Source organism: Symphodus melops, assembly GCF_947650265.1.
Source record: "Symphodus melops genome assembly, chromosome: 21".
NCBI classification, from domain to species: Eukaryota; Metazoa; Chordata; class Actinopteri; order Labriformes; family Labridae; genus Symphodus; species Symphodus melops.
The window spans coordinates 13917519-13932183 of record NC_136711.1 but is presented as its reverse complement, the minus strand read 5'-3'; the positions used below and the strand labels follow the sequence as shown (position 1 = coordinate 13932183).

The window sequence follows — 14665 nt, the reverse complement described above, 5'->3', positions numbered from 1 at the left end:
AAAAAAAAAACAAGACGGAGATAGCTAAAACACTGACTATGAGACAAGTCCATAAACTGATGTCATCACATAGTTTGTCTTAGAAAGTCAAGCATTCAAGTGTAAAAAATGTTGTATGACTGCCATGAGAGTGACTCATTCAGACTCTTTAATGACCCACAAGGGGACATTTTGCAGTTGGAGCACACAGAAGACAGCACACACAAGGGCGACGTCAACAATATAATTAAGATGGTTAAATAATCAGAACGCACTATGAAACAATATTGACTTCTTTATACTGTTGGTTGATACAATAATTTAAAGATCCTTTAAGGAAACGTTTGTCCTTGAACAACTGGCTGACATTGAGCTGTTCCAGTCAAAGGTGTGTCCTGTTACTGGGGGGAAGCTGATATTTTATAGAGTTGTGTCACTCCCCTCACTGTTCTGTTTTCCTCATCAGCCTCAGTTAACTGATGATCCAAGTATTGGACTGTCCAGGAGACCTAAGGTATACAATGTCGAGATATATTCTGGCCTGTGATGGATTCAGCAGTTCTTCCAGCGCTGCTATAGATGGACCTGGAACCAAATCTGACTTTGATTTACCAGATGTTTCAAAATATCAACATCAAGATTCTGAGAATGTGAGGGGGGGATAAACATGTGTAACGCATCTGGATCAGTTTATGTTAAAAGAAATTGATTTTATCAGCTGTCAAGTGTACAGCCCTGTGCGGACCCTCCCCAAACCAAACCAAACCCCTAATGCAAAACTCCTGATTCAACAACCGTCATCTTGTGCTTTTCTTCACAAGACAGAGAGAGAAAAAAACAGAGGAATAAAACAACCAGAGGACACACAGAATAATGTGTTTAAACCATTTTAATACAAAACGTTTTTTTTAATAGAGATCAACATCAGTCTCATGGGTCACTTATAAGGCACATTAAAATGACGTATCACACTTCTTAAAAGAGCTTAGTCATCGTGAGATTTTGTTCCACAGTCGTACAACATCAACAGAGCACTGAAATACAAAACATCCCTTAAACTAAGGCTTCCACTTAATCCTTCATATTACATTCACATATTGTATTCCATCTTTATGTCATGGCACAACCCCTTTAATAAAAAACACTCCTGGTCTGCACTCAATCATGCGTCCACCTTATTGCATTTGTTTTCAAAACATCTTCCTTACAAACTTACTCAAGCACAACTGAAGTATTACAAACACATACCTGAAGAGGAGTAACCGTTAGTTTGCTTACTAATATATTCCTTCGCCAAAAGTAATAAACACGTCAAAATATATTCAAAGAGTATGTACCCTCAAGCACTGATAATACAGATAACAATGCAGATATACATTTATATTGCATACCTTATTTTAGTAAAGACGTGTTGCATATTTTATACAGAAAACATTATTATAAGTTATTCCTGGAATATACAAACATGTTATAAAGACACTTCCCTCATGAGCTGCAGTGAATGAACATGAGTGAGGACAGTCACAAGTTTCTTCATTCACAGTCAAAAAGGTTCTTGGTTCCTTGTTAAGACTCGAGGTTGAAATATACATCATAAAAAACGGAGTCAGTTACCTTGAAATGAAAAGTAAAACTCATTGGCAGACACTGTAAAAAAAAAAAAAAAAAAAGAGCCTTTTGCACCAAGAGTCACAGTTTAAGAGGTTTTTTTGTGACTGACAATGTGTCACGGTAAAATAAAGTCCTTTATTTTGTATTTTTTATTATTCAAATAAAACAATCCCTTATTGATAAACCTTTGGATGGGGTATTTTAAGGAGAGTAGAGTGTTATTGGTCACGGCGGCAGTAGTAGCCGAGGACTTTGCATTTTTCACACAGGTGTTGCGGGTGCTCTTTGCTCTGGTCAGACACATCCAATCCATCAGGCTTCTCCAGAGGCCGCTGAAAGAGAACGCGACAAAAAATACTAATTATTGTTCTGCAGAAAAAGATCCTTGTCAGCGTCCAAAGGTTTCAAAGGTAGCTGTTTGAAAACTCTCTACCTGTTGTTAATGTGTTACCTTCAGGTTACTCAGGACAATATCAGGAAACAACATAGTCAGATCAGATGTTTAAGCGTTCCAATACAGTAGGCTATTACCTTAACGGCAGGGTAAAAAAGGGTTGAAATCAAAGATTGGGTTTGTTTTAAAAAGTCAAACAAAATGAAGGATATTGTGAAACACTCAGACAAGTTGGTTTGAACTGGTTCACCCCCATGCTGTCAACGCTGAAGACATTTTTGTTTTTTTTCCATCGTATGCTAAAAGTGAACAAAAGCTGTTGTGTCCCACCACCTTCTGTCCAGGCCGTTACCTGTTTATGTGGGTAAACGTTGATGTGGCACTTGATGCATTCTTGTCCCATGTTGGCCCAGGAGTTCCCACTCATCCACTTCCTTTTGCATTTTGGGCATTTGTATTCACCGAAACATCGCTTCTTCCCCTGATACGGAGTCAGGCCTTCACCTTTGGGTCGGGCCTGAACAGAAATACACAACAAAGCAAATTTTATATATCTCTGACATGATATTTACACTCATTCAGAGCTTCCTTTATTGATATAATGCTCCAAAGTAATGTGTACAAAAAGGGGTTCTGTATGAAAAGGTGACAGAACACATGAATATTGGATGAAAAAAAGGAACACGGGGATCTTTCCAACAATATGACATTTGACAATTTCAAACACCACCAGCCTTGTGAACAGTTTTGGTCATTTTTCTTCACCACATCTCACTTGAAGATTTTCACAGGCCTGCTTGGTTTCTTTGGACTGCAGCCGATTGAAAGCACTGTGTTGAATAGGAGAGGGGATAGCAGCCCTGTCTGTGGTCCACAGAATGAATTTAATGGGCCAGTTTTGTTTCAGGAATAAGTTTTGTTTTTTTTGTCAAACAAGTTCAAAACCTCATGTTCTTTGAAACTTCATCAATACTTGTGGTTTTGCATGTCAAATTGACAGTTTTTACTTGGTACAAAATGTAAATGTAGACATTTTTTCCTGAGGAAGTTGGAAATATTGTTCTGGTTAAGCGTAATTTATTTGTTGGAGAGAAATGAAGGAGTCTCAGCTTTCCCATTAGAAATGAGCTCCCTCCCTCCAGCTGTGCTCCCAAGGGACCATAAAGGAGGCCCCGGCCTGTGGGGGGACCAATGGGAGAGGCCTCCCTGCTATAGGACAAATACCTCAGGCTCTCAGTCATCCCTCCCAGTTGGCCTTGACCCACCAATCAGGACATGGAGATCTTAGCAGGGAGGAAATAAAACCCAGATGAACTCTGGACTTGTATAACATGACAAAATTCAAAACTCATCACAACGAAATCATCCCGACAAGACTGGTTTAAATTAGCAGCACCTCAGCTGGAAAGTAGGGCAAGTCAATGAAGATTGAAGAACCAACGCTACAATATTGTTTTCATGTTATAGCAGGAACATATGTCAGGTTTTTAAACTTCTTCCAGTCCATTTTATTTATTCTATGCACCGCATCTGTTTTACAAAATATGTTCAATGTTAAATCTGTGAACAACATTGAAGCCTGTATTTTCATTATCTGGCCACCATGAGGCACTGTGGGAGGTCACTTTTTATGGCCTCAAGCGTCTACAGGGAGAGCAGACAGAGCATCATCTTCCTGAGGGAGGAAACAGCTTTCGCTCTGCAGAGCAAGCAAAACAAACTGGACCTCAGGTCTGGAGTCCATAGGCCAGCAAAGGGCAGGGCACAGGCTAGAGTTTCCACCAGTCCTCTAAAAGATGTGACAGCGACATCAAACAAATGGAATCCCACTTCTGACCTTAAAGTAAAGAGACACTCTGATGGAGGGACAGAAAGTTTGAGCGAACTCAGAAATAAAAACAGATTCAGTGATTGGCTGATACTTGTTGCTTTTTTTCCCATTAAAACAGGAAGTCATTTTGATGATTAAATATAAAGATATAGGACAAGAATATTAAACTAGTTGCGCAATAAAAGAAATTGAGCCCTATGGTAGCACTGAAACATCAATACTTCAATACTTTTTTTGTTCAGAATGAAAAAATGTGGCAAACATTTCTTGACAAGATTTACAATCTACACAGAGGAAGTTGTCTAACCTGACTGTCTGGAAATCAACATTGATCAAAATAGCAATAACCAACTTACAGCCTATAGATAAATAAGTGTACCTAATTTTTCAGTGTTTGGAAATGTGTTGTATAAATATTTGACTGGATCAGCGTTTTATTTGATGTCTGCCATCCTGGTTACGATATCGTATTTCAAATGAACTGGATTCTATATTTAAGGCAAGGCGATACACTTCATAGCTAAAACATGTAACTGGTGAATCTCAAGCAACACTTTCTGATGACCGCTGCTTTGGTGCTTTTTGTTTTCCCTGCTGATAATGGTCTTATCTGTCCGCAGCGTTGCTGTGTGTTGTTTTTGGCCGGATCATCTGTTGAGGAGGATGAGTCAGATAGAGGGAACCCTGGAATGTTGGGGTAGATAGACTCCCTTTGATTAACAGTCGCAGTCATCTGCTGGAACATAATGAATATATAGGAGAGGAATGCTGCAGAGCTGAGATTTTATGTGGTCACATGTTTTAAAGATAAAGAGACAGGAGGACTTGTTCAATGTAGATTACAGTTTCCTGAGGGGAAGGAAGGGTAATTTGTACACTGTTACCTACTGATTGTTGAATGTTGTTTTTTCACATTTCACTGCACTGTATGAGTATGTCACAAATATAAATCTTGAATCTTGAAAAAACTATTTTACCTAAACTAAATCATATTCAAATTGTAGGAGTGTTTTCAAGAAGAACATTTTTTGAAGTTGTAACAACTTTTAGGAATTTTCAATAATCAACCAGTTTTTATTTTTTTTTACCTAAATGTCCACTGTTGGATTTGGGGACGTAACATGACATTTTTGAATGATGTCAAATACAAAATGTAGGCTATATGATGCACACAATATTTATTTGGGAGGTGCTTAACCAAATCTGGAAATTATACATATATAATCAATTTAAGAGTGAATAAAAGAAATCTGGAAAAACTAACTCACATCATGTGATTCAATGTAAGTGTTTTGAGGGAGGTTTAATGACAGAAAGTGTTAAATTAAAGACATAGTATATATTTATTGTCCATTTTTTGTCCCTTCCACATTTGCCTTTTGGATCGTTAAATGTTGCTCTGTTTGAAATTCATTTGCTAACTGGGAACTGAAAGTTTACAGACCTCTGTCTTTTTGGTATTATTATACAATGATTCATGTGCTGCTCTTGTATATGCATTTTGCTTGGATGCGTCACACCAGTTTTTTCTTTTTCTTTTTTCACGTTTCACTGCCAATTCACAATTGATTCCAGAGTTGTGGGCTATCTCCTTTATCTCATTATTCACACACTGCAACAATATGACTGAAAGGACAACTTAACCTAATAAAATTGCTTCTGTGAACCACAGAATCATTTTAAGGGGATTTTCAGTCCGTCTGCTTCATGCTAAAATCACTTCTGGTTACTGTTCTACGACAGTATAGGAAAAGCACACATTTCTAGCTAACAATGTGTACAGGATGGCTGAATGCTTATCAGCTTTTGTCTATCAAATGTTTGATCAAATATGTTGTTTCACTTTTAAATGTAGCAAGATGTCACTTTGAATTGTCTTAATCAGCTGCCAATCAGTTGTTCATTACACAGGAATCTGTTCAATCATAACGATCATTAAATGTTCTACTAATAACCTGATATCAGGGTAAAATGGTCACCAATTGTGACTTCTTTTGTAAGTCCGGGATGATAACTTTATAATTTGTCGCTTCCAATTCTGCAACTATTGATATGAAACAGAGAAAATAATTAAATCTTCTAGTTGTAAAAATCAGGAATCAGATTGATATTGAACTTTTTCTCTCAATAAACAACGAGCAATTAAGGGATTCACATTATTGACCTCTTTTCGAATTGTCTCGCCGATAAGAATCTAGCTATTCTACTGCTCTATATTCACAGGAAATGAAAGGTCATCATGTTGTTGGTATCAACCCTCCTGAATAACAATGAAAAGTAGAAGTAGACACAGGAGTCTTTACAACATGGGAGACAGTTTAGTTTGCTCTTTGGCTTTGGTAACAGCTGGGCTTCTCCCTGATGCGTTGGGGGTCTGATACAAATTAAACCCAGTGAGGAAGAACGCTGTGGGTTTGTTAGTGTGGAGTAATTGACCACATGGTGTCCAATAGGCTCGGTGTTGCCGTGTTCTGCAGGAGAATGTCTCATGGGGGTATGGAAGTGGGGGAGAGAGTGAGTGAGGGAGAGAAAGAGAAGGGTGGGAGTGAGGTTTTGGAGCAGTCCATTGTTTATCCTGATGGTTTCCAGATGATGGCAGAGGGAGGCAGCCAACCTCCTGGGCCTCTCTCACCAGGATACAAGGATCTGGCCAAGCTTATCTGCTGCAGCCCTAAAATCTGGCTTTACATCGCTCTTTGCACTCTGGGGCTGATTTAAGTTACTAAACTGAAGTTATGGCTTTTGGAAAGGATGAGCTGTAATGCACAATATAAATTGAATTACTATCTTTTTATCCTAAAACAAGACATTTTCCCACACATGGGTTCAGTCTGTAGGAGTCTAGATTGAACATATATTGTTTTGGGACATAATGTGCTTTTTGTGCATTTCTAAGTGAGAAAGGGCATTAAAATGTCATCATAAAACATCCTTTGATCATTTTAGTATTGGTTTTAGGGATTCATTCTCAGTTTGTCGACCACTTCCATAACTGAGATGTATAGATATAATTATGACATTTATATTTTGCAATTGGCAAGCTGCTTCATACCATTTTTTTACGCCTATGTTAGAAGGACAAGGACAGTAGATAGAGTTGAATATCCGGCAGGGAGAGTGGGGAACAACATGCAGCAAAGAAGCAACATGTGAGATTCTAACCCGAGCCGCCGCTAGGCAAAACTGTAAAAGTTGGATCATGCAGATAAGCAATCAGCTGAATCTCAGTCAAACTGAAACATTGCTACATCTAGATTGTTCAAAACCAGATTGGGAAGTTGTTGTTGTATTTTTCCCAGTTTTTCCCAGTGTCTTTCCCAAGGATACTTTGACATGTGACTGCAAGAGTCGAGGATTAAGCCACTAACCTTCCAAATTAAAGAAGTCCACCATTACCACTGAGCTACAGCTGTGAAACATGAATAGTAATACTTTATTTTGCTCTTTCCAAAAGTTTATTAAGATGATCAATACCACACCCTTGCCTGTTCTTTGAAAACAGGCTAAAGCCAAGAAACCCTTAACTAAGTAAAACACAAAAACACAAAGCATTGATGCTATCAACAGTTCCAAAGTCATTATCAAAGCTTGATTAAACTGTAACTGTAAAGACATACACCCACTTCCTGTGTCTACCCGCTGTTTCCAAAAACACACACTGGATGCTGACATCTCTGTTTAGCAGCCCACTGGCCCTTTAAACAGTCGTCTGACAGCCGCTCCTCTGCACAGACAGAAACAGACGGAGATGACTGCAGTCAAGCAGAGCTCAGCGAACAATACAGCTGACTTCCTGACCTTTAGTTCCACAGCCCCTCTGGAGAGACAATGCCCTCCTTATTTAGCCCAGGCTCTTCCCACCATACACCCTACTGTCAGCACACTGTCTTTAGTGTTTTCTCTTTACAGTAACCAGGTTCAACTATGTAATGAATTAGGAGTCATTAAAATTATGTGACCCTGGGTTAAGGGGTAAAAGGTGTTGAAGACACTGGAAGCTATAAGAAAAAAAGCTCTTGGTGTTGTTGGATCTTATGGTCATAATACTGTAAATTATTACCAATTGGTGTAAAAACAAATGTGAAATATTTATTAAGTTGTTCTGCAAGGTTTTCTGATGATGAGTTTTTGATACTTAGTAATAATTGCAGACTTAGTGTACCAACTAGTTTCCAACATTTGTAGTCTCTGTCACGTCTCCTCTGGCTCCACACTGCCCTGACTGTTCATGTGCATACCCCCCTTTCATCCATGTTGCATTCATGTTTTTAGAGAAGTTCAACGCCGATGCGCCAAAAAGATGTAGGGCACACAAGACACCCATAATGAACATGTGAATGTGCAGTTAAAAGCAAGCATGTCTCTGTTCTAAAACTGTGCAGAAACTGCTGTTGAGTTCGATCAGATGTTGTTTTTTTGGTCGCTTTTTTAAGTGTGCAGAATTAAGAATGGATTTTTAAACTAGAGGAGTTTCGATGGGGGAATTGAGCTCTTAAATAATAGAGGGGTAGCTATCCCAACAAAAGCCAACATTTAACATTGCATTTATAGCTTTGAGACAAATTGTATCTGTATGCTTACTACAGACCAATTTAAATAAATAGTAAATTTCATATGGAGAGGCTTCTGACTTTCTCTCTTTAGGTACATCAAACATACAATTTTGGACTCAGCGACAGTGATTTATACATAGCTGTGCGTTAAATTGAAATATGTATGCATTTTTTTTTAAATCATTTTAAGTCCAGACAAATGTTGGTATTTGGTCACAGTTAAAAGCAAATTCACATTTTAAACAGTAAATGATGATCCTTTTTTAGATGAAAGGTTTTAATAAAGCTATGTTTCTGTGTACTGTGCAACAGCAGTGTTCCAACAGTATATATTTGACATGTCTGGAGCTTAAAATGCCTTTAGATTATCAGCCATTAGCTACAGCCTCAGAGGGATGCTCAGCACAGTTTTAACTGAAGAGGCCTGTTGTCAGACCATCGGTATTGTAATACTTTCTTTGGGTTTTAAATATGAGCAACATATGATAACATCTGACATCATCCCCCTAAAGGATAGGAGCAGGAGAAAGTCAGTGAGCAGAAATGGTTTCCAGATTTTGCACATTTTAAGGGGCGTGGCTGCAGAGAAGAATCGTAAATATCTCAGAGTAATCCTTTGACGTCTTAACCTTTTAGTCAAGCAAGTAACCCAACTCTCTACTTTGCTGTCAACAGGATGTTTACTGCTTGCAGAGCACAGTGTGGACAGCATAACTAATGCCTTTCAGTATAGCCTATAGACTTTAGAATGACACTTTTCATCATTCTTCATTACCGTAAGCTTTCCCTGAGGTGCCATGTGTTTCTTTATCAAAGGAGCAGACTTTGAGAGTTTACTTGGGCCCCTTTCCACCCAGAGTAAGGCTGTTAAAGGACCTGCACACCCACTTCCTGTGTGCTTCTTCTCTCATTTTACTGAGCCGTGACTTTCTTTGATTCCTGTCCACTGCAGCGCCAGTGAAAATCAGTCAGCTATCTAGTGCACAGAAACACTGCTGCTAATGAGATTCTTTATGTCGCTCTGTAAAGAACGGAGCTTTAAACATTTTGCAGTGTTTTGCTTAAAACTGGTGTATACCCAAAAATAAAACTAGCACACCGCCACTTGTCACGTTGTGTTAGCATTTACAATTTCAGGGTTCAGCTCTTCCTCTGAATGTTGAGACAAAAAGTAGGATGGCATGGGTCGGTACTTTGGGAATCTTTCCCCGTTTGAGTCTATAGAAACGGCACAAAATGTGTGTTGTACCGAGATGAACCAAACTGAACCGCTAGGTGGAAACAGGGCTATTGTGGTGCAATTACACCCACTTTTAGGGATGCAAAGAGTGCAAATGTTAAAACCAATAAGCAAACTATTATTTTGTCAATATTCCTTCACTGTCTGCATTGGCTGCTTCTCTAGACTAGTCGCTTGACTGTTAGCGCTTATAATGGCACAAAGCTTTCTCAGAAGGTGTTTTGTAGCTCACGTTTCTTTTAATGGACAAAGAGATTAACTCCTTAATTTCTTCCCTTATGCTTTTGGTTAAGTGTATGTTTTCTGAAATATGTTGTTTCTCGTGCATGCAGAGTAACCTGGAAAGCGTAGCTAAGCAGACTGTAAACCTCGGCCAAAGCATGACTTGTTCTTCGCTAACAAAAAATCCTTTGCAAGCAACTCTAAGACAAAAAATATACAGTATGTGTATATTAAAACCCTTATTTTGTAATCCATAAAACAAATTGATGATAATACTTATGAATCACTTTCTGTGGGGGGGGTAATTTGCCCTTGAACAGGGCAAGTTGAGCTACCTCAAGTTGATATTCACTACTTCCTCCTTTTGCAAAGCTAAGCTAAAACGCTGATGGATGCTTCATTGACTTTACAGGGTTAAGAATGATATTAATCTTCTCATTTATAGTTTTATCAAGCAAGCAAGTGTACCATCTCACAATCTTTAACTCAGGCTTTCACCTCACACAGACAACATTCAACATACAGCTAAAAATGTGGCTAGTTTTTTTTTTCAAGAATGAAATGGGCTACTTTATATGTTAACAGATACCAGTTAGCAAATCCATTGCAACAACTAGGCTACTTATTGTGTAGAGGAATTGACACCGTAGTTTAAAAATTGGCAATTAATTAATGTTTTAAAACTAGTTAATTCTCTGTTAGCTCCCTAAGGAAGCCATTACACTCTACTTTAACCCTGTATACTTGAGCAGTTGATTATTACCTGCTAGTCAGAATTTCAACGTTTACTTCCTTACTTCTTGGACACATCCTGATCATCAATCATCTGATTATCTCCATTATACCTAACAAATGTCAGGCATTTCCCTCTGAACATGATCAATGGCGAAGTGCAGCTGTGTATGAAGCAGTGGTCATATTTCTTTCGTGTTTGGAGTAGAGGCCGGTGCCTAGTTCCACAGAGAAACCTATCATCTTTCATTAAAGCAAACTCCGAGATCCAATCTGGCATCTGCTGCTCATTACTAACCTGCGGTGGCACATCTAACTCAAATATGTGCTGAGGAGTCTATTTCTCACCCTCTCCAAAAAAAGAATACAAATGTGATTTTAGCTCCTGGAATTTTAGGTTTTGCGACACTGAATGTAAAAAGGGGCTTGTATAGTCTGGTTACATGAGGATAGGGTTTGCACTGAAAGTCAGATCAAATGTGTCATCTGATTAACTTCACAATTTTCTGCATCATTTGCTCTTCAAAACACTGTAGTTCCTCAGATATACATGTGTTTTAGTTTAGTGCTGGTGCCTATGTGAATCAGGACTTGAGTGATGTACAGTATGGCTGACTGGCTCACCTGAGGGCAGTCTTTGATGTAGTGTCCTTTGTTAAAGCAAAGGTGGCACAGGTAGTTGGGTGGCGGCCTTTTGCTGGGTTTGCGTGTCTCGGGAGACAGGGAGAGGTCTGAGAAATGGTCCGCCAGAGAGCTCAGACCTTCCACGATATTGCTGAGGGAGCCGTAGGGCGAGGTGCTCTTGTAGAAGTTGTTGTTCAAGGCCTGACAGGGGAAAAACAAAGAGCAAGAGGATAAATCCCTGGCAACCAAAGTATGTTGGTGCAAACATAGGGCTGAGGCAAACCATTTTAAACAATGCACAATATCCAGAACTCTGGGTGATCCAGTTTCATATAACTATACACTGATACATCAAGTACCTCTTTAATACCTTTAATGCCATTTTTTATTGGTGATTTAATGTAAAGTCTCTGCACACAGTATAATTCTCCAAAGGTAAGACCTGTTCTTTTGGTAAAGTTTCACAAGATAACTTGTGTTGTCGTCTAGCACTTTACATGATAATGTCTTGATTGAAAATGTCATAATCTTGATAGAAATGGTTTTATCAAACCATAGGTGCAAAGAAATGTAATTTGTAGTTACATAAAAACAGTAAGTATAGTAGTAGCTAATGCCGTATATGTTTTATTGATTCATTTAGATTTCTTCTTGATTAAAATGTTGTTGTTAAATTGATCAATAAATCAGTGCTTCCCTTTAGCTCGACACAAAAGCATCTCTTATTTCAACACACAGAACATGATTGTTGTGACTGTACGATGAAAGAGCAGTTCAGCCAGCATGTCAGTCCATCACCCTGATTGATTCCACTGTTTTGTCTCTCTGACAGTAGCCGACATTATGCCATTCCTGCAGATGTGCTGCCTTTACTGCATTTACACTGTGGGCCAGTAGTGTCCGTTTCCTCGTAAGAACAAAAAGCCTTTGTCATGTATTCTTCTTGCTCGTTCTATGGGCTCGGCACAATCCTCATCATTGTGCCTTTGGAGGAGATGGGTGCTATGGCACCGCAGGGCGAACATGTAGGAACAGCCTGAAGACACTGGGCTGTTCCTTCTGATGGCATCACAGACATACAATTGTGATCAGATGCATAGAGTGGAGTGTTGTGGACAAGAGGTCCAACTGCTTCATATCTGTGGCATGAGCAACTAAAGTGTGCCATTTAAATGGTTTGATTTTTTGAAAACTCCAGTGAGGTTTTTAGCTGTTCATGAAACAGACTGAAATTAATACTGATACAGCTTTAAAACCAAAAAAGCAAAAAAAGACCATCATAATAAATTGACTGATTCTATGGGTTTGATGTATTTGTCCTGCAGTTTGGCAGCAGGGTAACACTGCAAATAGCCTCAGAACTTTTTACTGAATTAGTAGCCTATCCATTTAAGCCCCACAAACCCCACAGTGTAAACACTGCATAGGCTATACCTCTGACCAACAGAACCCAGCTGGAGTGAACTCTGACATTCTTCAATCCTTGTGAGAGCTCTTTCTCAACCTGCCATTCCTCCTCCAGCTGCAAACTGACACCAGAGCAGTCTGAACACATGCACTCAGGCTCCAGCAGCAAAACACATATTTATATGCTACCCACTCACCACAGTGCCACCCAAAGGCATGCAGGTGAGGTTTACTATAAATGACCTGGAGGGAATTATGTGAGTATTATAATTGAGCCAAAGGAAGTTTTAGACCTGCAGCAAATAAAGTGAATTAATGAAGGTTTCAGTAAAACATGCATGTTATTAACCTCCATGCAAAGTGTACGAAAAATTCTACCTCACTCCTCAGATGGAAGAAGTTGTTGATATAGTTGGAGCTCAAATCAGCAACACTGCGCTTAGAGATGTTCACGTCCTGAGTAGATGTGTCCGACTCGGCTTTGAATGCATCGAATCCTCCGCTCTGAGTGTCTTGTAAAGACATGTAGACCCAGTTGAGCAGCTGCGCAGGTTGGTACATTGGGGTACCAGTTTCTATAGCGGACATCATGTTGATGTTTTTTTTCTTAAAGAGGGCTGCTCCTCTAAGAACAGCACCGTCAGAACTGCCCGATGTACTGGAACAGCAAACTTTTCTCAGTCATCACCCCTGCTCCGGCTGAATGGGTGTGATCCTGGTGTTCACCTGGGGAGCCCTCAAGGACTCCCAGAAACCAGAAGACAGTGACGAATGGATGGAAGGCGCAGTGAGTGGGAGCATGAAGGATACCAGAAAGCTGGAGGCAGCGCTCCGGACAATCTGTGAGCTGCGTCACCGCGAAGGAGGTCCAACCGGAGACTCAACCAAGCTGCCTCCCTATGAACACCTATTTTAAAATGATGTGTGTGTGTGTGGGGGGGGGGGGGGGGGGGGGGGGGGGGGGTTTCTGCTATTTATTTATTTATTTATAGGCCTAACTTGTTTCAAAATTTGATTTATTTTTTGTGTGTTTTTTCTTCGTTTTGTTTATTGCAGAAAAACAGTAAAAGGGGCTAGATTTTTTCTTGACTGAACATTCCCAAGACACATCAATAAAATAAAATATAAAATGTAAAAAAAAAAAAAAAAAAAAAAGCAAAGCACAGTGTTAGTGAGGATTTTAGATTTTCTTTCTCCAACTGGAACTTTAAGGTCCTAACAAGCTGTCTTGATTACAAGTTCTCTGCTGCCATCTAGCGTCTTTATTTGATACTGAGATATATTTCTCTACAACAACAGAAGCTATAGTGAACTATAACCTAATTTATTGACTGCCACACACTCACTAACTGATTAATGGGACACCAATATCTTAAGTTTAAAGATATTCAAAGCCATACATGCGTTTTCATAAACATCATATTTCTGTATAAAAAGGACCATGGATCAAAATGTTGTCATGCTGGAACCATATAATTGTTGTGAATGCTTTTGAAATTGTGAAGGCAATATTTACTAATGGAGATCAATCAGTCTTAATATTCATAAATGCACACAAAAGGATTCCCAAATGCATTTCGTGAAAAACTGCAACAACCGTATATATAGACACCGTCTAACATCACACACAGTCATACACCCGTTCACATTGTCAAAGTGGTCGTCATTTAGACCACTGTGTTGTTTAACTGTGAGGCCAGCATCTTGTAGCTTGTCTTTGTCAAATCTTCACGCTTACTGTACAGCTTCATAAACACCTATGCTATAATATATTAAATTTCTCTAAATTACAAACAACTTTAAGTACAGTAATGTGCCAGAGTTACAAATGTAGACGTAGAAATTAGTTTCCTAACGTAGCTGCATTATATGACAGTTAACTGTCAGTGAGAAGTAGGGTGGTATTCATTTAGACATTCACAAATGTATTAAAAAACATTGGTGGGTACATTTTAAAATGCAGGTTAATGTGCAACACCAATTTGAGACATAATCTGCCCTCGTGGCACAAGCCTCAAGTGACTGCAGTTTTGTGTCATTTATTTTCCATCCCTTGAAAAGATTGCTGTTTA

The 14665-nt window shown here is 39.1% G+C and overlaps 1 protein-coding gene across 1 annotated transcript; it reads right to left on the bottom strand.

The window, feature by feature from the left end:
* Nucleotides 1-850: 850 nt before the first annotated feature.
* On the bottom strand, nucleotides 851-13501 carry LOC306817511 (zinc finger CCHC domain-containing protein 24-like). The gene is made up of 4 exons (XM_079334455.1): nucleotides 12972-13501; nucleotides 11187-11387; nucleotides 2337-2501; nucleotides 851-1922 (listed from the first exon to the last, which is right to left on the bottom strand). The coding sequence occupies exons 1-4, from the start codon at nucleotides 13182-13184 to the stop codon at nucleotides 1809-1811; spliced, it is 693 nt and encodes a 230-aa protein (XP_079190581.1). The 5' UTR covers nucleotides 13185-13501; the 3' UTR covers nucleotides 851-1808.
* Nucleotides 13502-14665: the final 1164 nt, after the last annotated feature.

Coding starts and splice junctions, on each gene's coding strand:
- LOC306817511 (XM_079334455.1), bottom strand. CDS start 13,184: ATGATGTCCGCTATAGAAACTGGTACCCCAATGTACCAACCTGCGCAG. Junction 2,502..11,186: donor ACATCAAAGACTGCCCTCAG/GTGAGCCAGTCA, acceptor ATTTCTGTTCAG/GCCCGACCCAAAGGTGAAGG. Junction 1,923..2,336: donor ACGTTTACCCACATAAACAG/GTAACGGCCTGG, acceptor GTTCTCTTTCAG/CGGCCTCTGGAGAAGCCTGA.